The sequence below is a fragment of the Motacilla alba genome, chromosome 10 (assembly GCF_015832195.1).
Source record: "Motacilla alba alba isolate MOTALB_02 chromosome 10, Motacilla_alba_V1.0_pri, whole genome shotgun sequence".
NCBI lineage: Eukaryota > Metazoa > Chordata > Aves > Passeriformes > Motacillidae > Motacilla > Motacilla alba.
This window is the reverse complement of record NC_052025.1, coordinates 18461654-18487365: the sequence shown is the minus strand read 5'-3', so window position 1 is coordinate 18487365 and position 25712 is coordinate 18461654. Positions and strand designations below refer to the sequence as shown.

The window sequence follows — 25712 nt, the reverse complement described above, 5'->3', positions numbered from 1 at the left end:
TATTGAAGGATAATAAAAATCAAAATGCATCATACAGTGGTAGTAGTAAATGGAAACCAGACTTCAGAATGATTTTGTCTAAAAATCAAAGAAACGAGTTTTACTTGGAAAATCTCAGCTTAAGTTAGTCAAGTTAGCCGTTTACTCAAAAATTAGTCTTAAATTAATTATAATCCTTTGCACTTCTATAGCTGCTTCTCTTGAGAATCTCAGTAGTGTTCTACAAACATTAATTAAGCCTAATAGTACTCCTGAGAAGTGGTTAAGTGATAGATATACTTCACCCACCATGATATAAGCAATCTCTAGAACAAAATACAAAAACTTCAAAGAGCAGGACTACACAGGAGTTTAGAGCCTGAAGTATCCCTGTCAGGCAAAACTGTGGGGAAGATTTAGCTACATGGAATACAATTGCTTGGTGTGGGCATGATTCAAAGGGGGATATAAAGTGCAAATAATAAAGAACTCTTTACTAGAGATCTCTAGTGAAGGAAAGTGGTTTTCTGTGGCCCCACAGTATCATGTGGTGTGGCTCTGGTGATGAATTGAATACTGATTCAGAGGAAAACTGCTATTTGCAGAAATCACCCCCAGATGGGCCAAAGAGCAGGCATCCACATGGAACCTCTAAGGCTGATGCATGAACAGCAGGGATAGCAGTTAAGTCCTCTCACCCCTGAGGGAACAGGAGCTGCTGAAAATAGCAACAAACCAGCAGTATCAGTGTGTACATTTACAGCTCCAGACTGTTATTTTTGCTGGCAAATCTGCATGCACAATTTCCTTCCTGATATTACTCCACAAAGAGCAGCTTTTGTTATCTGGCATTACTGATGACAGCAATACTTAAACCAGGTTAGTGCTGGCACAGACAGCAAGCTGGCTTTGATAGATGCATTAGGGTTTGGGCCGTCCTCAAGCAACCCTTCTGCTGTCCTGTGCTCACAAAATGGACTGCAAATATTTGTCTGGGAGCTTCCAGTGTCCAGAAATGTGCTCCAGCTGCACACGCTGATTGCCTGCTAACGACAGGATGAGAGGAACGGATGGCACCACTTGCTTGACATCCCAACCCTCAGCAACACAGCCAAGCACAACTTCACTGTTTTATCCCTGACGAACACCAAAGGCCATCCCCTGCCTCTCCTACCGTTCCAAAGCTGATAGCTGCTGCCATGCTGCAGTGCCTTGTGAATAATTTTAGCAGTTGCCGAGGGAAACTTTTCGATGTGCAGCCCTAGTCCTCAGATGCACACTCTGAAATCTTGAGGAAGCAAATCGGTGCTGGAAAGGGAAATGATAATGAGTTTGCATCAGATTTTTATTTATAGAAATGACTTGGAAGCAGCTGGATCTCCTCCTTGGGTACATTTTCTTTCCTTTTTGTTTCCCAGTATTTCTGTTCTTTTGGGACCACAAACTCTCCCATAAATACTGGCAATATATGCTTGCTGAGAAACTCTCTCTACCTGCTGGAGGAAAAAAATCTCCTCGTTTTATCCAAGTGGAATGCCTAGATACTGCAACTAGACAATTAGACTTTATCCTTACACATATACAGTAACATTCTTTATTTGCATTTGTGAATTGTAATTCATGACACACATGACTCCAGTGCTTCTGCTGAGTTCAGTGGTCTTTGGATCAGAGCCTGTATTTATTTCATTTCCCCATATTTTTAGCTGTTTCGGTAATTACTTTACCTACAGAAAGGTCCAAAAAATAGATATATTTTTAATATGCATATATGATATTTCCTGTTTTATAACGTATAGTCAGTAGTTTCTCTGGAGTGCAAAAGCTTTTTGGAGATACTACATTTGAATCAGTAAAAGGAAGGGTGACTGCACTGTTGTACTGCTGCACCATAATATTTAAATGCTTTATTATTTCATAATCTGTCCTAGAATTTAATCATTCCAAGCTGGGACGATCTCTTTATGTCAAAAGGGATAAGTCCCAGATTTACAAATATGCATGTATGAAAAAAACCATGAAGATGTGGCTTCATTTCCAGTGTGATTCCAGCTTGCCAAAGGCTCCATTTCATTGCATAACCCTCCGGATGCAGATCCATTACTGCACTGTAAAGTGGGTTACTGGACAGGGTAAGGCAATTCATCTGCTGAAATGCAGAGTCTTGTTTTGCCAGTTATGGAGTTTATAATTATCCATTATCATTATCTCCATAGTTATTTTTACCAAGGTTACAGATAGGTCTGTTTGAAAGGTATTCAGTTGGGTTCTCTTGGAGCTTCATCCTTCCCCTGTAGAGGTAAATGAGCAGTGCACACAGCACAGCCAAGTGAGTTCAAAAGGCATAAAACTGGTGACAAAGAGAACAGATTAAGTCCCAAATTGCACACTTAAGAAACTGAACAAAAATTGTTTTGCTTATGGAAGCCAGTCTCTGCCAGGAAAAACTGGGAGTAGTGATAGCTGCATTTTTTTCTTTAAGCACTTCTGAAGCCCCATGAATTATAAATCATCAAACCCACAATCCTGGGACAGAGTCTCTTAAAATCATGTCCTGGGACAGCAGAGTTCTCCATTCTATTCCTGGCTCTGTCACTGACCATCTGTCACTTGTCCTCTGCCTTGCTTGAGTTTACCCATGTGTAAAATGCACTTAAAATAATCTAAACCAGACTTTGAAAATTACTTCAGTGCCACAAGCCAGAGATTTGGGGTTGTAACATGGAAAAAAATCATTCTGTGGTTGCTGGTCCATAGAAAGCCTGCGTGTCTCTCTGGCTGCACTACGGGGGAGGCTAAATCGGGCTGCCAGGGCTCCACCCTGCACTTGAGAGGCAGCAGAATCCCACATGAAGCGTGCTTGCTGCCTGCCCACCTGCACTACATGCAGTTGTTAACTTGGCTAATTAGCTTACTATGCACAACAAGAATCTGATCCAACTCTGACTGGAATTAATAAGTAGACTTCAGTGACTTAGTGATCTTGGGCTCGGGTCTTCATGTGCAAGTAGAGATCCTTGCTTAGAGATCCCGAAAATCCCTGGGAAGGGAAAGGCTTTTTGTGACTGACACATAGACGCATCTCTGTGCAATGAGCCTGGCAGGAGCAGGGCACACAGTAAATCTGTCTCTGCCTGTACAGTAGCACTATTCACTGATGCTGCTCTTTATTCACAAATAAATACAGAACTACAGTCACAATTTTTCATAGGCCCTTTTGCACGTGGCTTTAGAAGAGCCTTAAAGTGGAAAAGTGATGACGAGCTCCGCAGGAAAGCTTCGCAGTGAGATTTGTTGGGAAAGGTGACTTGATAAAGGTGGTGACAAGCTAATAATGAAATGGAACATTGCAATTAAATGTGCTGGTGGGGAAGAAAGTGTGCCACAGCCAAGAGCATGAGCAGCAGGTAGGTCAGGGAGAAAATGCAGCAGAGGTTTGATGGAACAGGGTGGGAAGGAGGGGGAGATGTAGGAACAAGAAAGACAGGACAGAGATAAGCACTGTTAGCTGTGATAGCAGTATGGGGCAGAAACTCCTTTGGTGTTTGTATCAGGCCTTGCAGAGCGAGAACCCTGTCCCTGACCACAATTTGTTGACATTGACACAATGTGTAATTTAATGCAGATAGTCCTAGAAGGACAGAAATGGGGGGGAAGGAAACAAATTAACAGCAAAACAAAGACATCTACACAATGTTTTACTTATGTAAGAGCTGAAAAGTATGAAAACTGACAGAGAATATTTAAGAATTCTGTTTCTCCAAATTGAGTTTTCATTAGAAACAGTCCAGGATATTTTAATGGTTATGAACTTAAACACTGCAAAGTGAGTTATTCATACATCAGTGCAGGGATTTTGCTCAGTATACAGGCAGCTGTAACAATACTCTTAGAAGTAGGAACAGACCCATTAATCTTGGATGTTAACGCTGAAGCCTAAAATTTATGCCTACCTGAAAAATGAGCAAGAGCAGAGAGCACAGAACAGTTTGCATATCAAAAATTACTAACACTACCCAGAAGATGGAGTTCAGTATTGCTATTTATTTGAAAAGCATTTCCAGTATCAAAACATATCGGAAATTGATTTAGAAAAGTCTCTACCAGCACACCAGATAATTTAAGGACACACTACTGAACACAGAGCATCTTGCTTCTTGTAGTGAATAGTGACATTCTAGGTTCTTGGTCTCTCACTTACCCCACTGTGTACTGTCTGGAGAGACAAGTTCTTTATGGGTGTGGCTAGAAATGCATTTCACACAGAAACACAAGGAATGGGAACGTTCTCGTAGTCCCTGACACATTCCTTACTCGGTTTGCTGCCTGATGAGAAAAAAACAAGACAGACTTAGTTCCTATATATCAACCCTGGCAGCGCAGAGCTGTGCCTGCATGTGCAGGCTTGCACATGGGTGCTCCTGCCCAGGTAGACATCGACTTGTGTCAGCCACCACATTTACTACATGGGGGGTACGAGGAGCAGCATTTCTGCTAGAAACAATTTAATTAATAAAAGCACGTAGGGAAAACCAATGTCATTTTGTACTTTTTGGCTTTTGTATTCTCCTATTTGGTCAGATTTCCAGAGGGATGAGGTAAACCAAGGAAGTAGGTCTGAACATATCTGAGTATTTACAGTTCAGTTTTGATAAAGACACATTACTTACAAATTCAGAACTTCATATGAATTTTATGTCTTTTATAGTGAGCCACATCTAAACCCTTAAGCCAAACATCCAGAACTAAAACTGAATTCAAACTCAAAATTGCATGGTTTGAACCTATCCCTAATCAGCACTTTGGTATAAAATTTGGAAACTCAGGGTTGCAGTGGACAAGGTGCCAGAAAAGTAGTATTTATTTCTGTGTGGGTACAGGCAGGACTCGTTCTGTTGCGCTCAGCAACATCTTGACATGCTGCACTAATCTTAGCTGCACGCTCTTAAAAGATTATTTTTGTCTCGGGTTCTTTTTCTAGTCTTTGATGCAACAGCCTGCTGCGGGTTACATCAAGCCTGCAGAAAATCCCTCGGTTTTCTCATCCCTTGTTTTCCAGACAGCCGGCACCTCCTCCGGGTCCAGGCGACGGGCGCCGCAGGTGAGCCAAATCCCGGCCTATCTGGGCCGGAGATTAATTTCGGTTTAAATTTAAGATGCTGTCTAGATTAAAAGGCTGGGGTGGGGGGAGGCACAGCCGAGCCCGTGGTCTGCGCGCTGTGTTTCAGGCGCTTTCGCTTAGGGAGCTCCGCTCCCCCCTTCATGGCTCGGAGCCGCCGACGCCGCGTTCCGTGAGGGGGAAGGCGGGAGCGGAGGGGCCGCGTTCCGTGAGGGGGAAGGCGGGAACGGCGGACCCGCGGTGCGAGGGGGAGCGCTCAAAAGGGACCCGGTGGGCGGCGGGGCACGGCCGCCTCCCCCCTCAGGAGCCGCGGGACCCGGCGGGTGCCGTCCCGCGCCCGCCCCGCCGCGATCACGGGTCGCCGCCCGCCTCCCCCGCCCCGTGACAGCCAAGATGGCGGCGGAGGGGAGGGGGGATCCCGCCTGAGCCGCCCACACGGCGGGAGGCGGCGGGGGCGAGCCGGGCTCCGCTGGGATGAGATAAGGGCGCGGGCACCGAGCGCGCTGCCCCCCGAACCCCTTCACCACCCGCTCGTCGCCCCGGGGAGCGCGGCACCCGCCTGAGGTGAGCGCGGCGGGGCTGTCACCGCCGCGGGGCGCGGGGGGTTCTCCGAGGCGATGCCGCGGGTCGGGCGCCGCCGCCGCGTTCCGGGGCCGGCGGGGAAGGGGCGCGGGGCTGTCAGCGGGGGCGGGGAGGCCGGCGCTGGCGGGCCGGGGGCTGAGGCGGCGCGGGGGCGGCGGTAACTTTCCGCTGGGCCGCGGTGGGAGGGGGAAAACTTTCTCCTTTCTCCTTGTGCCCGTCGGCTCGAGGCTCCCGCCAGCCCCCGCCGGGCCCGAGGGGCTCCCCGGGCGGCGGGGCCGGCCGAGCCCTCGCCGCCGACCTGCCATGTTGTACGGGCTGCACGCCGGCGGGCCGGGGTGCGTGCGTGTCCCCGAATCCGCGCGTGTGTGCGCGCCTTCCCCAGATCCCCGCGTGTGCGTGTCCCCGAACTCGCGCGTGTCTCAAGCCCCGAGTGTGTGCGTTCCCCAAAGCCCCGGGGGTGCGCGTTCCCTCGGCCCGCGTGTGGGTGCGTGTCCTCCAGAGCCATGTGCGGGCTTTCCGCGCAGCACCGCTGCGTCAGCCGGAATTGCCCGGTGCTGCTGAGCCCCACGGTGCGTGTTTCTGTCCCGGCTTTCCCTTCGGCAGCCTGGGTTACCCTAAACCTGGGTTGATGCAACGCGCTGGACGCGGCTGTAGAAATTAGCCCTGGCATTTTTATCGTCGCTCTGTCATGAGGTCTGCGTGTGGCACAAGTTGCTGGCCAAGGGATGATGGTATTCAATAACTTCCCAATGATGGTTGCTATTCCGAAGTTATTCCAAACAGGCTGCGTTTAAAAATGTGCCGCTTCTATTTTGTTAAAAATGGGGTCTTGACTTTCTGCCTAGTTCTGAAACTTAATTTTTTTTGAATTAACTGAGTGGAAGTATGGTGTTCTGGGCAGCTTTTTACTTCATTTCACAATTTTTTCTGGAACTGTTGCTCAACTGGAGGTTTCCGTAAAAAGTGTTACATTACAGTACATGATATTTCACTTTTTGAATGATTAAACACAAATATGTTATCTTGGCAAGTGTCTGGTGGTTTAGGGGTACTAATTGAGTTAGTCTAGCCAAGAAAGGTCGAGGGGGAGTAAATGGATTATTTCTGGTTTGTGTGTCTAGCATGCAAGTCTTACTTTGTAAGAGTCTCTTGCTTTTCTCATCTTTTTTTAAAAAGTCATATATTGAGAGTACTGGAGAAACTTCATCTAGCTTTTAGAGTATTGAGGAGTCTGTAAGTTTATTTAAAGTGAGTATTAAAGTGGAGCTCTGGTAAAGGGAGCTATTTTTTAAGGGGCTATCGTGACTTGGCATTGAAATAGTTTAATTATCAAAAATAGAGCATTAGAGTTTCTGTGGTTAGCTTGAGGAAGGGGAAAATTGCTGGAACCCTAAAGACAGAACAAAAAAGATTAAGCTTCTCTACAGCCTTAAGAGCTTCTGTGATGTACATGTTTTACTTCTGGAAATGTTGGGCTCCAGCTGGATGAGTACTTTCCTCAAGTTTGAGTGGCTTCTGCTCCTTTGGAACAGGCTTTACCCAATGGCCTCTTCTAAAAAGTGAATTTATTAGAAAGCAGCACAAAATAGAAGATCTGCTTCTGCAAGCAGTAAGACAAAAAGCACCAGGACTATTTTCTTTACACAGGGACTTATTTAAAAATATTTTCACATTATTTGAGATTTTCATACCTCTGAGTATTCTTTTTTTTTTTTTTTTTTTTGCTGCTGTATGGTTGCAGGTTTGTGTTTCAGCTCGTTCTGTATGACATAACCCCAGTATGGTGCTTAATGGAATTACTATATGTGTTAATGGCTATATTAGCAGTTATCTAGTTAATATAGCCAGAGTTAATTATTAGTTAGAAAAAGCACAAATATTGACATAGCCTGGCACACACTATGGGGCTCAGGTGCACGCAGCTGATGCAGGTCAAGCCTTAGAAACAATGTCAGTAACCTGCTTCTGTTTCAAATCTGTGCTTGAAAGGGAAAGTAGAAAGGTAGAGAGTAAAGCCAACTGGTCCCTAAGGGGCGTGAGGTTGTAACTAGTACAGCTGTTCTGTGTGACTCTTAAAGAAGAGCTGTGGGCACCACCACTGCCAGAAGCCGGTCTGTCAATTTTTAATCTGCAGGATTTTGCATTGAGGGTTTACTAATTTCTAGGTTAATTCCTGCTGTAGTGTGTGATAGCTGGAGAAAACTGTCTTGTGACTCTTCAGAGAGGAAGACAATTCCTACACCAAGCTGAATGACAATGGGGTTTGGTAACCTTGAGGTTCTAATGCAAGAACAAGAAATTTGCAGCGTCACTTAAATATTCAACATCATTTTGTTTCCATCATGCTCCCTAGCAGCTGAGTTGCTGTTAGTTTTGCAAGTCATAGTAGGTTGAAATGCTTTTTATAACACTGGCTGCAGAAACATTTGTGCTTCCTGGCCAAACACAGGCAGGCTGGAATGGGAATAGTACAATAGGTACTTAGTCAAAAGCTTTCTCAATCTGAAATTTATCTCCTGAAATGAAGACTTGAAGGAAGCCTTCTTTCCGTTTTTTGTCCTTTCCTCAACTTTGACCTGAGTCTTTAAATACGGTGTTGGTATGACCAGAATATTGGAGGCCAAATGTTGCCCAGTTTATGTTGGATTAAAAAATAAAAAGTCAATATAGCCTTGTAAAGTTGTTCACATTTATGTTTGGTGATTTCCAGCTATGTTGCTGTGTGACGGGGTTCCACTGGTTGTTTTGATACACGTGTTGCTGTAGAACTCAGGTGTTTTTACTGACATTTCCTGGAAAGAACTGTAATACTGAATAATACCAATAATGAAAGAAAAAAAAAAGGCACCCAAGTAATTTCTATATGAGTGCCTTAACAAAGCATGATGCAATTTGTGATGATTGGTGTATTTCCAGTATGTTTATCTTGCTTGTTAGAGTATTTTAATCAGGTTTCTCTGGGATGTATTCAAACTCCAGACTTTTGTTAAGCTGACTCATAACAAATCCAAACAAAAAAAGCCTAAAATCCAAATCAGGCTATTCCCTCCTCACTTTGCAATTCCCCTCCAAAACCAAACTTGTAAAACTGTAGGACCTTTGGAGAAAGTTGAGGTTGAGCTTGCCCTCATGCAAGGGTGCAGGTGTGGTGTGGTGGGCTCAGATTACCTGTCCCTTGTCCCTCTGCTGTGGCTTCACTGGCTAGTGACAAGAGCACAGAAAATGCCCTTGGTCTCCTCACTTATGTATCAGTTTTGTATGTGAATAATATCTGCTACTGCAGACACAAACTGGGATACATTTTTTTGCCATCCTAAGAGCAGCAAATCCTGTGAAGCTAAAGCCAGCTATGCCTTATTTTAATGGATGGCAGCCAACAGGTAGGGGATGAATGTGTGTAAGCTGTGAAAGCATCACTACTGTTCAGTGATTGTTAGCAATCAGCTGTTTCTAGCACTGGTACTGACCAATTAATTACTTGAAATTAATGAGGTTCTTGGCTGTATGGCATAATAATCCTTGGATGTTTTCTGCTGTCCTTCAGTTCAGGTTTAGTCTGTGCCTGGTCTGAAAGTTTGGTGTGTGGCTGCTCTGGAAATAGGCTGCTGATGCTTATTAAGTGCTCCCACAGACTCCAAAGTCAAAATTAAACCATGCAGGGCAGTGATGCCCAGAGGTTTGATCTATAACACTCATTTCAGTAGCAGTGTGTGATGCAGAACTAGTCACTGGTAGTTCCCTAAAGAGCTCAGAAACAGTACCAGGGGGAAATTGAGAAGTGGAAATGAAAGACTTCAGAACGTGTTGGCCGGCCTGACTATTTTAAATAGTGTATTTTTACCTTTTCAATATATCAGATGTGCAATATATTGCATTATCTAGTATAGATATGAAAAATGTACGTGTGTCTAATGGGTGTATTAGCTGATGGTTACTGTGGAGGCTGATACAGAGTGAGCTAAGCAGTAATTGGAGGGGAGTGAAAGGAGGAAGAACTAAAATGGCCTAAAAATGGGATGAGAAGAATAAGGAGCGTGTTAGAAGTTAGCCAGTTATATCCTCCCTGTTTAATATTTACCACAAGTCTTGACTTTTAAGAATCTGGGTCAGGAAAATCATTAATACTAATTAATAAAGTTATTTCATTTTGGCTATCTGGAATGAAAGTGAACAGGCAATAAGTGTGAGGTATAAGTACATGTATGTAAATAAAAAAAGTCCCAAGAGAGGCTCCAGCCTCCACCTTGTGTGCAAGCTTTATGCAAACACAGAGAAGGGTTTTGTGGGCTGGACTCTTGAATTTTGGTTTTGACTTGAGCTTCAGAAGAAACCTGTGGGCCTAAGGAATTATTCTCAAAATTCCTCATTCTTCATGATCAAGATCAGCAGTAGTTACCTTGGCATGTCATTGCTCTTCTGCTAATTTATGGTGATTTTCAGGAGGAGAGCCTAATGTTGTTTTTTATTGCTTTACTGGCTGGGAAACTGTCCCAGCAGTACGTGGCAAATGATTGATGTATTTGCAGCTGAGCTGGTAGTGGTACTTGCACACTTATTTTTCTGTGGAATAAATGCTGAACATTTTGGTAAGTGGATGTAGAGATTTGCTGGATGAGAGAGGTATTAGTGAGTGTTATCCCTCCATTAAACCTTTCCAGTGGGGTGTAGATGATCTGCAGGCAGCAGTTGCAGCCCTGCAGATGCAGTCTGTGCATGGCTGTCCCTGCCTATAATTTGCAGTGTGGTTGGGTCCCATTTACAACATGTTACAGAACATTTTTGCTGGCCAAAGGGAAAAAAAAAATCATATAAAATGTTCTAAGTCTTAAAGTGAGCTTTTAAATGTTGCAAAAAGTGTTAAAAACAATTCCCACCTGTCTTTTCTATCACATCATGAATTCACTATTTAATTTGGGTAGAGAAAGGTTTCAAAACAAAACTGAGGTCAGCATGTGTATCCAAATGTGGCAGGGTGAAAGCAGGTCACTTCTGTCACTCTTGGTTGATGGACTTCGACATTTTCAGTTACAGGTTTTGGGTTTGAAGCTCAATATTGGAAGACTTTCTATTTTCATTTGCCTTTATCTACTGTGTCAAGAAAAACAGAACATTGTTTGGGGAACTTCTCCTTTTAAAAAGTTGTTGTATAGTAAATAGTTGTGCAAAAACACAAACAAGCTGCTCTGCTGAACTGTGCTTTGGACGAAGCAATATTTACATTTTATAGTGCTTATTTTGGCTTTCCTCCCCCTGAGTTTCTACAATTGGTTTTTTGCATCCTTTCCTATAAACACAGTTGTATTTCAGAAATCCTTTTCATTCTTTGGTCGTGCCTTTTGGCCATAAATACTGTAATCTAGAAAGAAAAGTGGGAGTTTTCAAACTGGCCCTACTGAGATTTGACTCTGTCATGAATCTTGTGGGATACTGGAACATCCCTTTCCTGAATTTTTGTAAGCAGGGTTGAATTTTACAGGATTTTGCTGTGGCACAACTGGAATGATCACCAAAGCAGTCTTGTTAGACCCTCTTATTAAGTGCTTTGATTTGATTGAGACTACAAACAGCAATGAAAAACAAACGAATAGAATGCTTGGTGAGTGAGGGAGAAATGTGTAGAAGATGTGGGATATGCCAGATCTCACCCTCGGGGTGAAGTCTGTTCCTTCCTGCCTTCTCCCTGCCACTTACTTTGCTTCTTCCTCTGAGCTTTGATGCTGTAGATGAGCAGTTCCAGCTCGCTTTGCTGTACTCATCCTGCTGAATCTAGATGAGCCTCTGAATTTAGGCCTAATCTTTCTTTCTTCCTCAGCACTGCTGAGCAAGTCTGCTTGTCTTTCAGTTCTTGGCTACATTCCTGGTTTTGTCTCCCAAATTCATGGTCTTTTGTTTTGTCCCTGTGCTTTTATCTAGCACTTTTCTGTGTCCCGGCACCTCTTAGAGATCCTTTGTTGCCAAGTTTTCTGAGCTTTCTCGATTATCTCCTCAGCTGTTTGGATCAGAGACGTAAACCATGACTTGGTGCAGATGATTGTGAATGGGCCTGCAAAACACTTGGTAGCATTTCCAGTCCAGTGATGCAGGGCAGAAAAATCTTATGTTTTCTCTTGGGTTATTGTCAATTTTCTTCTTTTCTAATAAAAATTGATGCAGCGTCAAAGGGAGCTTAGTGGAGGCTGGTGGCTTCACAAGAATTATTGTATTGTCTAACATCACTGAGTGCAGACGTGTGCAGTAGGGTCTAAAAAGTAATGCCATTTATCACTTTAGCCCTGTTTTCTCTGTTGCTGTTGTTCGTGTCACTGTAGTAGGAAATGGGAAGAAGTACATACATTGTCCTACTAAAAATGAAAATGCTGCGAGAAGTTCTGTTTGTATTTGTGTAATGATGTAACTCCTTTGCATTCTTGTTTCTTGAAGAAGTAGATCCTTTACTTGATATGTAGAGGACAAGAAACTAGTTGTAATTAAGTTCTGCAAGCAATACAAAATAGACCTGCAAGTACACTGGCAGCAGTTCTGGCCGCGTTCCTTGTGATGCCTAATCTATATTTTTTGCTTTCATTTAAGTCTCCTCACTGGTTTTCCAGAGAGCTGACTAGAAGAGAAGTTTTTTGAAGTGTCCGTGGGGAAATTAATCATGTGTTAATGCTGCCTACTTCGTGGACTTTTTTCAGCTGTGCTTGAGGTTTGCAGGTGATCCAGAATTTATAATTTCTGGCACTCCTGGAAGCTTGATCTAATGATTGTATGTTTGGAGAAAAGTATGTGGTGTTACTGCTGCATTCTGTCTTTGTAGTCTTGAGTGAAAATGTTCAAAGTCAGATACTGGAAAGTACCTGGCTGTACCTGGTGCAGGTCCATGGTGCTGTGTGGGTTTGGGATCGCTGGGGCTGGCTTCACTCTCTGGGCTGTCAGAGCAATGAACTAACAGTGCTGAATGCTCCTGTGAGATCTCGAAGAAATGACCTTGTAGATTGGTGTTACAAACACAACCTTGAACTTTGTGATCCCAAAAATACAATTCCGATAATCTAATTCCCCAGATTTTTCCACTTCAGGAATGGAAGCAAATCTTTCATGTTTTGCATTAACCCTCCTGAGATGTGTTTGTTCCCAGCCTCTCTTACACTTTATTTGCTGCATCTTCTCACCATACTCTTCTGAGAGTGTTCTACAAGTCTTGGGGGAATAGAAGCTTCCTTTAAAGAAAGTTCACTTTTTGCTACAGCCTGGCTGATGCTAATGACTTGTTCTGGGAGCCCAGAGTCTCAGTGCCTCCAGTGAGGTGCTATCCTCAGTCCTGGGGATTTTGAAGCAGCAAAACTGCTGCTTCAAAATGCTCCAAGGTAGCACCGGGCTCGCAAGTTCCTCAGTGTAAAACACAAGGTCAAGCTGTCTGTGGTGATACCAATGTTTAAGAGTGGCCATGCTGGTGTTCACCACATCCAAAGAAAAATTCTGGATTGGGCAGTAAAGGGCAAGGCTGTATCACCCACTGCAAGAGGAATTGGGGTAAGGTGACTAGATGAAAGATGCTGATTGTGGAGTAAGAAGGATCTGCTTAAGTATCCGAATCTTGTAAAGAAAAATGGTTTGAATTAGCTTTTGAAATGTTCTTGGGCCGAGAGAGCACTTTGATAGCTAGCTAACAGCTAGGAATGGACACAGAAGGTATTGATTGTCAGAAAATAATGGAAGAGGTGAAGTAATTTGAAGTGGCTGGCCTCATCTCTTCTTTGATTTATTTTGGTTTAAAGCATTAAGTGTTGTTTGCATTCTTAAAATATCAACCCAGCATAATACTTGATATTTTGTTTCTTAGCTCTAAAGTCTGGTTTAATTTACTTTTTTAGTGAAGTGATATGTAACCTTATCTTAGCAAGGAGTCCTACAGCAACCCACAGTGTTCATTTCATGTGACTGGTGCAGTGAAGTGTGCAGAAAGTAAGTTTCAACAAATGTGTTCATTGTTTGATTCTTATTTTTACTGTTTCTATAGGGAATGAAACTTTAACAAGAAGTCTGTGTTAAAGCCTGGCTGACAGCAAGAGGGGAAAAGTGTAGAAGCAATGCCCTGATGAAAAGGTAGGGAACACATTGGTAGAGTGGTCAAAAGGCTTGTGTTCTGCCTTGGGAATTCCTGTGAAATTAGAGGGCTTCTGCTTTGTACCCAGGATTGTTTGCTTGCTCTGAAGAAAATATTGAGGGGGGAAAAGGCTTGTCTGACTACTTTGGCCGGCAATTTTGGCAGTACAGAGATGGGGTGAAGTTTTTTTGTTGTGTAACTGCAGTTACTCCCATGTCTTGAGACCGTTGAACTCCCATGTGATTTGTGTGGTGTTATGTCTGAGAAGTGGTTCTGAGTAGCCGGAGCAGGACTGACTGATCCAGTTAGCTTCACTTTGCTCCTGCATGCCCAGCTGACACATCTCTGTGGGTTGGTTACTTCAGCAGGCTAATGTAGCAATGCACGCATGAGATGAGATGCTGGGGGCTGTTAGAACTTTACTGGCAATTTTTAATTATTAGCCTCTGATTTGTGTCTCTGTTCATCTGCTCTTCACGTTCCTTCAAAGGAAGTAAGTTCTTGGAGAGTTATTGTATGATGAATATTTAAAAAATATAAATCACCAGCTTTGAACTGTTTTAAAAAAGGTTGTCCTGCACTGGTTTCCAGCAAACTCTAGGAGACATTCATTGCTTGTTTACACATAGAACATCTTTGGAGTCAGGATTACAAAGTGAAATATCACCTGGTTTAGACAGTAAATGGATCTAATGAGGAACTCAAATTAATAAGCAATTTAATATTCTCAAAGAAGAATGCAGGAAGGAATGAGAATGACAACAAGGCCGATAAAAAGATTACAAGGCCGTTGTTGTATTTGTCTGCCAGAGATGAACTGGCAGAAACTCTTTTAACGGAGTCAGAGGGTCCTTGCTGCTGCCTGGGGAAGTTGGCTCCCGGAAACAAACTGGCATGGCTGGAGCAATTCTTCTGGTCTGCAGCCACTTCTAAGTTATCTCTGCAAAATTCTGTGGGGAGGAGCAGGTTGTAGGGATTAGATCAGTATTTTTTCCCTTGCAAATGTTGTAGTGCATCCGTAGTAAACTGTAGTAAACTACTTTGTGAGGCATCATGCCTGTTCCTGCTGCACAGATGAAATATATGGCTCATCCACATCAGTTCTGGTCATGTGATGGGGAAAAGCTGATGTGTGCTTTCCTCTTATAGTGTTTGAATGAGGAATGTGATCTGTTCAAAAAGCTTGGACACTGAATGAATTACAATGGTGGTGACAAGCAAAAATCTTCAATTAGTATTTCCTGAATGTTTATGAAAAAATAGGATGTTAGCAAATTACATTGAGTAAACAGTGAAAATGTGTTTACCCTTTGTCTTTCAGCAAAGTAATCAAGCTAATAGTTTGTGGATCTGAGAGATTATCTGATTGTTTCTCCTGTTGCTAAATTTTTAGAAGTTAGAAAAAGCTCTCTCATCTATATGGTCATGATCTAGAGAGTGTGTGTTGAATAATTTTTTACATGATTTTATTTGCAAGGATATTTTGATTCTTTCTGATCTTTATGGTGTTTAATTTACAGTAGTATTAATTATATGACATCCATTAAAAATCATTATCGTGAGGTGGCTCAAAGACCTCCTCGTAGTGCCCTTATTTCTGGGGATTTTGTAAGAGATTGTGGTTATGATCCCATGGCATTGCCTTCAATGTGCAGCCTTTTGTCCCCAGGTTACTGAAGTGTAGAGAAGCAATGGAAGCTTCTCAGTGTGGCACTGCTAATGTTGAATTTCATCTGGAACTGGCTGCCTCAAGCAACCCTCTTGGGCAGTGTGACTTTTTCTGCTGTGTTTCTCATGTTTGTTTGGTTTGGGGGTTTTTTTGCCCTCAAAGATGACTTGCAGTATGGTGAGATGCTGTAGGGAGATGAATGAGAGTAAAAAGATGACAGTATGGAAGTTGCAGGGAAAAATCTGTTTCTCCCTGGTTGGGACATGAGCAGCATTCCTGGCCTCCCAACACAATCCAGAGGGTGGAGTGGAGACCCCATGGCCAGGCTGTGTTGAAACCCTTGCAGAGGAGGGAACTCTGGGGCTTTCTAGCTGATAGAGCCACAGAGCAGCTGAAAACCAGGGGAGATAAGGAAAGAGATCCTGCTGTGGAATCAGCTGCTGTGGAGAAATCTCTCTACATGGACTGATGCATGTCCCCATCCCAGGGTTATCTCAGGTGCTATCCTGAGGTTCACACCAGCAAGGTACAGCCATGAATCACTGCGCAAGATAAACGAGTAAAATGCTGTGGAATGGCTTCATGGTAGGAGTTTCTACAGAAATTCTCCATCAGTTTAGGTGAAATGCTCTTCACAGAATGATTATTTGTCACTGAGTTAGCTCACTTCTTTCTGGGGTCTACTGACATAGAGTTTGCATAGATCTGCTCTGCTAATAACCTGATGTTGAAAATTTGAGTATCACAGTAAAGTCTAAGTCAGCCTTAGAATAAAATACCACAGTTTATCTTTTTTATCCCATTTTTAGCTATAAGCCTTTGAATGAAAAGACAAAAATCATAAAACCATTGGAGAATCCCTGAATGGTTTGGGTTGGAAGGGACCTTAAAGATTATCTCATTCTACCCCTGCCATGGGCAGGGACACCTTCCACTATCCCACGTGCTCCAAGCCCTGTCCAACCTGGCCTTGGACACTTGCAGAGATGGGGTAAATATGAAGGGATAATTCATCATCAGCCAGGCCTTTTTTTCCCCCTCACTTCTGTAAAATCTGCATTAAATTATGAAAGTCTTGCTGACTTGTGTATTATGTGCTATAACCTTAGGAAGCAAATTTATGTGATCGCAGGTGTTTGTATGTAGGGGATTCTAATTTTAACTATTTCTAAATGAGGAGAGCTTGTCCCAGTTTTTCTTGAAAGTGCTTTTGGGAATAAAGGAATGTTTGAATTTAGGACTTTTGGTATAAACTTTTTATGGAATAATGGTGAGGTTTAAATAGTGTAAAGGTATGATTCTTCAATATTATATATATGTATATACATACGCATCATTCTGTTTATTTGTAATGCTAAACTGGAGTTTAATCATTTGTAATGATTAAACTGGAGTAGTGCTGTTAATACACTGGAGTTATAGGTCCTGCTTGCAGTTTTAACAGCCATCATTTGTATAATTTTTGATTACTAAAGTGTTTAGTAATCAAAAATTACACATGATTTCATTCCAAAAGGCATCATGAATCACTTTAGAAATCAGTGTAGTTCTGTGAAATGGTGCTAGCAAGAAAAGGAAAAAACCTCAGTGTTACAATAGCTATAATGTAGTTTCACAGAGCACTGTTAATGTCACAAAATACCTCAAACTTCTGTCATATTAGCTGAAAGATGTCAGTGTTTGGCCTTAGGCCAGAGCTTTAGGATACTTTGTGAAACACCTCCTCTGCATGCATTTGTTCCCAGCCTGCCTGGGTTTGCTGGAGCCAGATGGACAGAGAGGTAATAGGCAGCACATGCAGAGGTTGAGCTTGTGTGTCTTTGAAAATATCACTCAGGGAGGAGTTTGAATTTGTAGTTATTACTTTCATATATATGCTGAGTAACATATTCCAGATGTGTTTGAAATAACTGGAGGTAGGTTAAACTACGCTCAGTTTTGTAACTGCATTCTCTCTTCAAGCACCAGCTGAAGTTATTATCAGACTGTTACTTTCCTGTATATTGGTGATTGCTTGCCAGTAATCATGTTTGCTAAAGTGTCCCATAGTGCTTATTAGCCATATAGAAAAAGAATAATTTGGGGTTTCCTCTTGGCATTTTCTAGAACAATGTAAATAAGCATAAAATAAAAAACCTGTACTCATTTCCTTGCAACATTAGAGGCTTCTCAACCCAGTCCAGCAAAACACAACCAACCTACAAACTAAGAGCAGGAGGAGGGAATTGCCTCTCTTGTGCAATGGTGGATGAGGTTGGTAGGAGTAGCCAGGCACAGCCTGACATTCCTCCTGCGTGAGCAGTGGCTGCCGCTGGAAATCTGAGGCCAGCTTGGAACAATTTTATTAAATGCACATTATCAAATTGGAACATAATTTTCCAAATTATCGGTAAGAAATGTCTGAATTTATTATGTTTGAGCAAAAATCTTGGTCAAATCCAAGAACCACGATGGCATGAAGTTTGATAAGTCTTAATACTTGCTACCTAGAGCAAGAAATAGAGATAAAGCAATGGGAATAAAAGTTACATGAAAACTGAAGTCTTCTGTCAACCATTCAAACTGTTTAAAATTCTCGTTGTTCAGTTTTAGAATGTCAGCAAGCTCTTGAAACTCCTGTGTGGTAACAGTTTCCCTTGCAATAAAATTTTGCACCCAAACAAAATTAATTCAACAAAAGGGAGTCTTAAATAGCTTGTCTGGTTTTAAAAGTCTGGAACTTGATGACAGTAAACTTCCTGAAGCTACTCTAGCAAAATTCCAGTGCATATGGGTGTCTTGGAAAAACATTTTTAGCCTATTTCTCAATGTTCCACACAAGAGCAGAAAGCATTTTCTTTATTTGCAGGTTACGATTTTCTGGTTTTAAAAATAACCGTGACTTTTATAATTTCTGACCTGTATTTCTTTCTTAGAAGCTGTAACACCTTGTGATGGAAGATGGAAGACAAAGGGGCCCGTGTTGCCGATTACTTTGTTGTCGCAGGACTAACGGATATCTCAAAGCCACTGGAGGAGGAGATCCACTTCAATGATGCCTGCCATAAAATCGCCAAACCGAAAGAACCCATCACAGACGTGACAGTCCTCAATAAATCCCTGGGGGAGGAGGTTCCTCAGGGCTATAAGTGCATAGATGTCACTCCCTCTGGCCTGTCTGCAGATCTCAATAACGGCAGCCTTGTAGGACCGCAGATATACCTTTGTTATCGCCGAGGCCGGGATAAGCCTCCACTTACTGATTTGGGGTGAGTGCTTTCCCTGTCCCAGTGGGTGATTTTCATAGTTTTATTTAACTAAGGAGCAGATAAGGCAGCTTTACGGAAATGCCATACTTTTTAAATACAAGGCAAAACTCTAAACAGGAAGATATTTGTTGACTTGAGAATACTGTAACCCAGTATGGAAGGGGAAATGCATGCTGAGTGGATTTTAATGACAAGTTTAATTCTTTCCATTTTGGAGTTTTCAAACCATTTATAATTTTTAACGTATATGTTTGCATTGGACTACGATGCTTAACCTATTTAACACAGATTGGAAAGAGATAAGTTATATGATATTTTTAGGATCAGGCAATTAATCTTTCACAGAACTGAAAATAACACTATTTTGCAGTAAACAAAATGCTTAAAAGCAATTATATATGAGGAAAACCAGTACAGTTTCATAATGAAGTTTTTCTGTTAGAATACAGTTGGAGATAATGTGACCTGAACTTGACAGTAAAAATGTTCTGCTCAGCGATAAGAGCTGCGATTAAAACTCAAAGTGTTTTTAAAATGTGCCTCCTGACTCTTTTCTTTCCCCTTTCAACTAGGGTTTTATATGATGGGAAAGAAAGAGTCAAGCAAGGCTGTGAAATCATTCAGAGCACCCCGTATGGGCGGCCTGCCAACATCAGCGGCAGCGCCTCGTCCCAGCGGGTGTACATCACCTACCGCAGGGCCTCCGAGAACATGACCCAGAACACCCTGGCTGTCACAGACATCTGCATCATCATCCCCAGCAAAGGAGAGACTCCTCCACACACCTTCTGCAAGGTGGACAAGAATCTGAACAACAGCATGGTAAGATTCAAAAGCTGGGCGTTGAACGCTTGATACTCACTGATGTGACCTTGGTGGAGTACTTGCGGCAGCTCTTGGAGTACCTGGTGAAAAATCTTCCTAAGAGGTCTCCAAAGATAAATCAAATATTGGAAGAGTTGGAGGATTGCGTTCCATTGTTCCTACTTGGAACAAAATCTTTCTGGAAGCCTTCGAGCAAATGTTTGGGTTTCTTTAGTGCTGACTTCAGCATCTTTGGATTGGTCCTTTAGAACCTGTTGTGTGCGTATGTGTAACTGGAGGTTTTACAGATGTGGCTGTTTCTGACACTGATTTTACTGTTGTGGTGGGAATTCCATATCTAGCAACCAGCTTCTGTTTTGTTTTCCAACTCCTCCCTTCACCTACAATGCTATTTTATAAATGTTTTTCTTCTCAGTAGTTTCACAAACTTCTCATTTAAAGAAAGTTGTATGTGAGTGATGTTGGAAGCTGTTGACTGTAAGCACATTTGAATGTTTAATATGGTTCCAAAGCCTGACCTGCTAAAATACACAGGTTTTACACAACTTTGATTTGCAGAACTGAATATTTAGGTGTTTCCTAGTTAAATCTGGAGGCCTATGTGCTGGCTCTTGCAGGGTCCTCAGAAATCAGTGTGCTGCTTTGCAAGTGGGATCGTGTAAAAAAGATGATGGGCATTGATTTGTGCTTGTTTTTAAATAAATGCCTGTAGGCATTAACCAATGGATTTTTTGGTTCTGATAATTCCCGTATTGACTGGGTTATGGGAATGCTGTCTTATGGAAGTTGTTACACCTTTCTCCCTTCTATAAAGGCTCTCTGTTCCCCCTGTGGGTGCTGCTCTTTTCTGTTCCATGGCTTTCCTTGTTCTTTATTCTCATGTCCAGAAATTGAGAATTTAAATACTTATAATTATCAACATTATTATTAAGTATATTCTGTTATGTCCATTTGTTATACTTTGTCACTTAATCCAATAACTTCTTTTATTTTACAGTGGGGCTCAGCAGTCTATTTATGTTATAAAAAGTCTGTGGCAAAAACCAACACCATATCATATAAAGCTGGTATGTAACTGCTGTGTAGCCTTTTTTATCTTCAATTCAGAATGTCCAGACTCATTTGTAATGTAATACATTTTGTACTAAAGAATTGACATTATCTAGCCATTATTCAAAAAGGAATCTTTCCCTAAAGAATTCTTTTAAAATTGTGTCAGAAAAGAGGCCTTAGAACTGGGTATCATGACCATGCTGTTTTAAAAATTGTGTTTAATTGAGAAGCTCAGCTGTGTTTTGGTAGGTGTCTACAAACCTGGGTGTCTCCCATCTCTGTTTGTGTAACTGGTAACTGTCTCTTAAGGACATGTGTATATGCAGAAGAAAATACCACAGAAATTATTTGAAGCATTTTCATGATCACTTTCTTTAAGAAACATTTTGAAGACTCCTGCAGACTTCCACACTGCCTCGAGCATCATTGGCACTGAGCTCTTTAAGTATTTTTGGATTGTGTATCATCTTTATTTTATTGTTTTATTTATAAGACAGAATCAGATTTGCTATGACTGATGAAACGTGTTGGCTTTGCATTTGTTGCTGGGTTTTTTTTAAACCCTGATTTTGTTTGGCACACAAGTCATGAGCATGATTCACACTTAAGCTTTAATCCACTTACATCCCTTCTAGAGACTGCTCTCTGTAAACAGGAGTTCAGGACGTACTAAAGGGTGGACAGTATGTTTGTAAACAAATAACAATTTTAAAAGGCCTCGCATCTTGCACAAGATTTTGATTCTTGTCATGAAGGGATCCACTGCCCTTTTTGGTTACAAGTTTTTATTGCTTATTAATATTCCCATTTCTGTTAGAAAGTGCGTAGTGTTTGGGCTGTCTAACAGAGAGAAATCCTAAATCCTTTCATGTGGAATCTGTTCTCAGTGTGGAGTCCCCTGGGCTGGCAGTCAGACAGCATGGATTGCTACAGCCTCCCTTGTAACTGAGGACCTGTGTGCTAAAAGCCTCTGCTTCAGGTCTTCATGTTTTACAGCTGTGTTTAAAATAAGGCTAAACACATTGGCCTGGCAGCACAAGAGCTGAGTCCTCAGCTGAGATGGATCAGCATAATCAACTTGATTCTTTTGGTATTAAAAAGCTATCTAATAGCAAACATACATTTTTCAGGGAACGTTTGCTGGCCAGAATTAATTGGTGTCATAGTTGAAAACATCGGTCTTATTTCTCAAGTATTCACATTACCTTTTTTAAAACTAGATTTTAAATCTTTGCTCATACTCAGTGATGAATGTGAACTGTTTTATATAATAACAGGTGAGATGCATACAGCCTGAAAACAGGAGAAGATAAATCAGTTATGAATAGTTTCTAGAATGAAAAGTAGGATTTCAGTGTAATGCTTTAGTCAGGTGATTCTCCTTAGGTTATGGGAGCATCTGCCCCTTCCAGCTATTCCCTGTGCCTAATTATTTACACCTTCACTCCTCTCTAAAGTTACTGTGTGCTCATATATGAATTTTCTGGCAATTATTTTATGGAATGAGCTATTCCAAACCTGTTTCTGCTGGCTTTTCTATAACTGCCTCTTTGCTCATTCTATTTATAGGTTTAATATGCAGATATCCTGAAGAAGATTATGAATCATTCCCATTACCAGAATCTGTGCCTCTTTTTTGTCTCCCTATGGGTGCAACGATTGAATGTTGGCCATCTAACAGTAAATACCCTCTCCCAGTTTTTTCTACATTTGTACTAACTGGAGCTTCTGCAGAAAAGGTATTTTGAAACCTTAAAAAAAATTTATTAATTTAATTGAAAAAACTCAGTTGTTTATCTGTTCAGGGTGATGATAATGAATGTTTTCATAGATGAGCTTGAATCTGTTCTCTTGGGCTTGATTCCAAGACTGCTTTGGAGAGTGACTTGCAGTAGTTTCTGTTGGTCATAAACCTGAGCTCCTCTGCTTTCCTGTTAGCCTGTGAAACTGGAGAGCTATGAAATAGGACTGCATATACATGCAAGTAATTCTGTTTTTATTGCAAGCATGGAAACGACCTTGCATGTACATGCTTGTTCTAAAAAGTAAATTGGATGTCAGGGGATATGGCTTTGAGTTGTGTATCAAGGATTCCTAAAATAGCTTTGAAGGCAATTGAAGGAGCAGTTGACTGCAGTTGTACTCTTTATAATCATAATTTTTCTCTCAAATAACTTGTTTTGTAAATTACTCTTTCTCATGTGATATTAAGTGTTTTAATTAAATAATAGACAGTCTGGATTTTCACAGCCATAAGAATATTCCAGAATGGGTTGTTTCAAAAGATCACCATCTTTTGCATTAATGTATCTTTTCAAACAGTAATACAGACTTGATTTTCTGTGTGTTTGGGGTTTCTTAGATTGCTTTGAAGAACGAGGCAGAATTACTGACTCCACATCCACGATGTGTTTGCAGGTATATGGTGCTGCTATTCAGTTTTATGAACTGTATCCTGAAGAGAACCTCACAGAGAAACAAAAATCTCAGCTGGGATTAGCAGCTGCTGTCGAGGGAAAAGACACGTGCAGAACAGTGCAGACAAATAAATGCATCTGTCTGCTCTCTCACTGGCCTTTCTTTGATGCTTTCAAGAAGTTTCTTACCTTTCTGTATCGTTACTCCATTTCTGGGCCACATGTCCTCCCCATTGAGAAGTAAGTCATTTCCAAAATTCATAACAGTAATTTCAGTTGATAAGAGGGTGGATTTTTCTGTTCTGAATTTCCTGTAATATCCTTTTTATTGTACTCAAACATTAAATATAATGACCACACTTTTCTCTTTTGATTAACGTATCTTTACCTTTTTTCTGAAAAAGTCTAGATTTTTATTTGTGATTTAAGTGCCTGCAAAGGTCTCTGAAAGCTGTTTTAATTAGCTTTGCACCCTTTAGCCATAGCGATTAGAAGGAGTAAGATTATAAATCCTTTCTTAATCTTGCACGCATCGAGTTAGGAGAATTAAATGAGTATATTTGCATTTTTTCAAATGCCTATTTGTAGTGTAATGAGAGATGATAAAGCAGATTGAATATCTTCTATTTGTGATAAATAAACCTAATTTCTTTCTCACATACAAGATTTCACATTATAAAATGCAGAGGAAATCCTTAGACCAAGAAATGGTCAATACTTGTAATTGATGTGTGATACCATGTAACATTTCTAGGATAATGTAATCTCTTACTGCAGCAGATTTCAAATACACTATTTACTTTTTTATTTTATTACACATCAGTTTTTTTCTGCTTCAACTTAAATATTAACTTTCAGGATACTTTGACTATGTGGTTAAGTATTTCTTGTGATTGTTTATCCCCTTCATTAATACAGTTCCCATCACTGAACTTGTTTGAAAATTCTGATAGAGTAAACTTCCAATGATACTCACATATGTGTGTAGATACATTTGTTTTGTTTTTAAGTTTTGGGGGCTTGGTGTTTTAACTTTTGAGAATGAATAAAATAAGTAGATATGAGAAGTGCTTTATCAATTTGGATTTTTTGGATTTATTCTAATTTCTCTGATTTGTAAACTGGTCAGTTTACTGTGGATAACTTAAATACAGGATTTTAATGTGGTATCCAGCCTACTTCCTTTGGCTGTTTTAATGATGATGAAGGTTTGTCTGTGCCTGAACACTTTCAGTCAGCTCAGCTGCTGCAAAGAGCAGCTTTCCATTGTTGTGTGACGTGTTCCATACTTGGCCACCATCTTCATACACTGGTAATAAAATGAAACCCAAATCCATGCTTATTTGTGGGTTTGTCTGAATTTCTTCCAAATGTAGTTGCCTGTGTAATAATACTGGTAACATTTGTAGAAATCCTGGTAAAGTATGTGCTGTAATGTGGAGTTTAGGATGAAATACCTGTTTCTTGTGGGTTTTTACCCCATGTAGCTTCTTTTAATGTGAAAATGTCTATTGTGTAGAATTACACTTCTAGAATTTGTGCAAGTTCAACCAATTGATGAAACTGAGAACTTTGTCAAATTCTAAAAACATTTTTCTGTATTTGTAGTATGTGAAAAAGTTTTAAAGCTTTTTCATCAGCAATTTTATATAACATTTTTTATTTGGAACTGAAGAAAATGGATTAGCTTAATGATTCTTCTTGATATTTAGTCATGAATATTTTTTTGCAAGTAACCGGTTCTAGTCTCTGAGGTTTAGTACTATGTCAAACTCTGTCAGAGCAGGATTTTAAAATGGGACTGTGATGTTCAACTATCAATACTTCTACTTTGCAAATGAAAAAAACCAAACTCCTTGTTTGTCAATCTCACAGAGTTTGTATTCTGAAAGAGAATCTGCCTTCCCATTTTCTTGTGACCAGTAAAAAAATAGGTTTTCAAGGTCAGAATATCCCAGTACAGTTTAGGTGCTGGGATTTTTTTCTGAGTAAGTATGTGCCATTTTTATATAACAATTTCTCTTACTGTCAAAAAATTTTTGTCTTGAGGTGAAGTAGTTTAATTTCTACTAAATCAGTATTTTTCTTTTCCTGTAGACACATTTCCCATTTCATGCATAAAGTACCTTTTCCATCCCCTCAGAGGCCAAGAATTCTAGTTCAGGTAAGGTTAATTTTCTTTAATATCTGTGTCTAAGGTGAAGATAAAGCAGGTTAATAAATGGAAAATGTAATTTTTGTGCCCAAATTACTTTTGTTCAGGATTTCTTTTTCCTAAATCCGTACACATAATGTGAGAAATCCGTAAAAATTCTGTTTCCAGTTTAGTTAATGACTTCAGTGAGTTATTGCAAGAAGCTGTTTGGTGAGCTTAGAACTTCAGGTTTTTTTCAGAGTATATGGAAACTAATGAAAAACTACTCCAAGTCAGCATCTGGTCTGACTTTTGCAATAGCTTTAGAACTGTTTTCTTCTTGCTACTGTATGAAGGCAGAGTGTAAAATAAATAAATAAATAAAACTAAACCAGATGTGAAATGCACATCCGTGATTGCCCCTCTTCCCACAGGGCTTTGTGCTCTCAGTGAGAAATGCAGGAGCCACACCCAGTAACAGCCCTTTATCAAACGTGGCCCTGGCTCTGTCCTCCCTGCAGGGCTGCATGGGAGTGAAATAATTACAGGAATTGCTACCTGCTCTTTCAAATTTCAGCCCTGTCACTGTTGGCAGGA

At 41.0% G+C, this 25712-nt stretch overlaps 2 protein-coding genes across 6 annotated transcripts in view; one reads left to right on the top strand and one right to left on the bottom strand.

Annotated features, from left to right (window-relative positions):
* Nucleotides 1–4974: 4974 nt before the first annotated feature.
* Nucleotides 4975–25712, top strand: part of DENND4A (DENN domain containing 4A) — a 48696-nt gene continuing 27958 nt past the window's right edge. Inside the window, exons 1-8 of one of the 5 annotated variants that reach the window (XM_038146728.1) lie at nucleotides 4975–5080; nucleotides 13683–13768; nucleotides 18354–18686; nucleotides 19259–19508; nucleotides 20509–20578; nucleotides 22134–22303; nucleotides 22983–23221; nucleotides 25079–25145. In XM_038146728.1, the coding sequence (XP_038002656.1) occupies nucleotides 18379–18686; nucleotides 19259–19508; nucleotides 20509–20578; nucleotides 22134–22303; nucleotides 22983–23221; nucleotides 25079–25145 (1104 nt within the window). In that variant the 5' untranslated portion in view covers nucleotides 4975–5080; nucleotides 13683–13768; nucleotides 18354–18378. Of the gene's footprint in view, nucleotides 5081–5218; nucleotides 5663–13682; nucleotides 13769–18353; nucleotides 18687–19258; nucleotides 19509–20508; nucleotides 20579–22133; nucleotides 22304–22982; nucleotides 23222–25078; nucleotides 25146–25712 lie in introns of those variants that run through there. The other 4 variants (XM_038146729.1, XM_038146727.1, XM_038146731.1 and 1 more) reach the window with 4 other exon arrangements.
* Nucleotides 5218–5985, bottom strand: LOC119705168 (skin secretory protein xP2-like). The gene has a single exon (XM_038147267.1). The coding sequence runs from the start codon at nucleotides 5983–5985 to the stop codon at nucleotides 5218–5220; it is 768 nt and encodes a 255-aa protein (XP_038003195.1).

Excerpts from the sequence above, each read along its gene's own strand:
- LOC119705168 (XM_038147267.1), bottom strand. The coding sequence starts at position 5,985 with ATGGCAGGTCGGCGGCGAGGGCTCGGCCGGCCCCGCCGCCCGGGGAGC.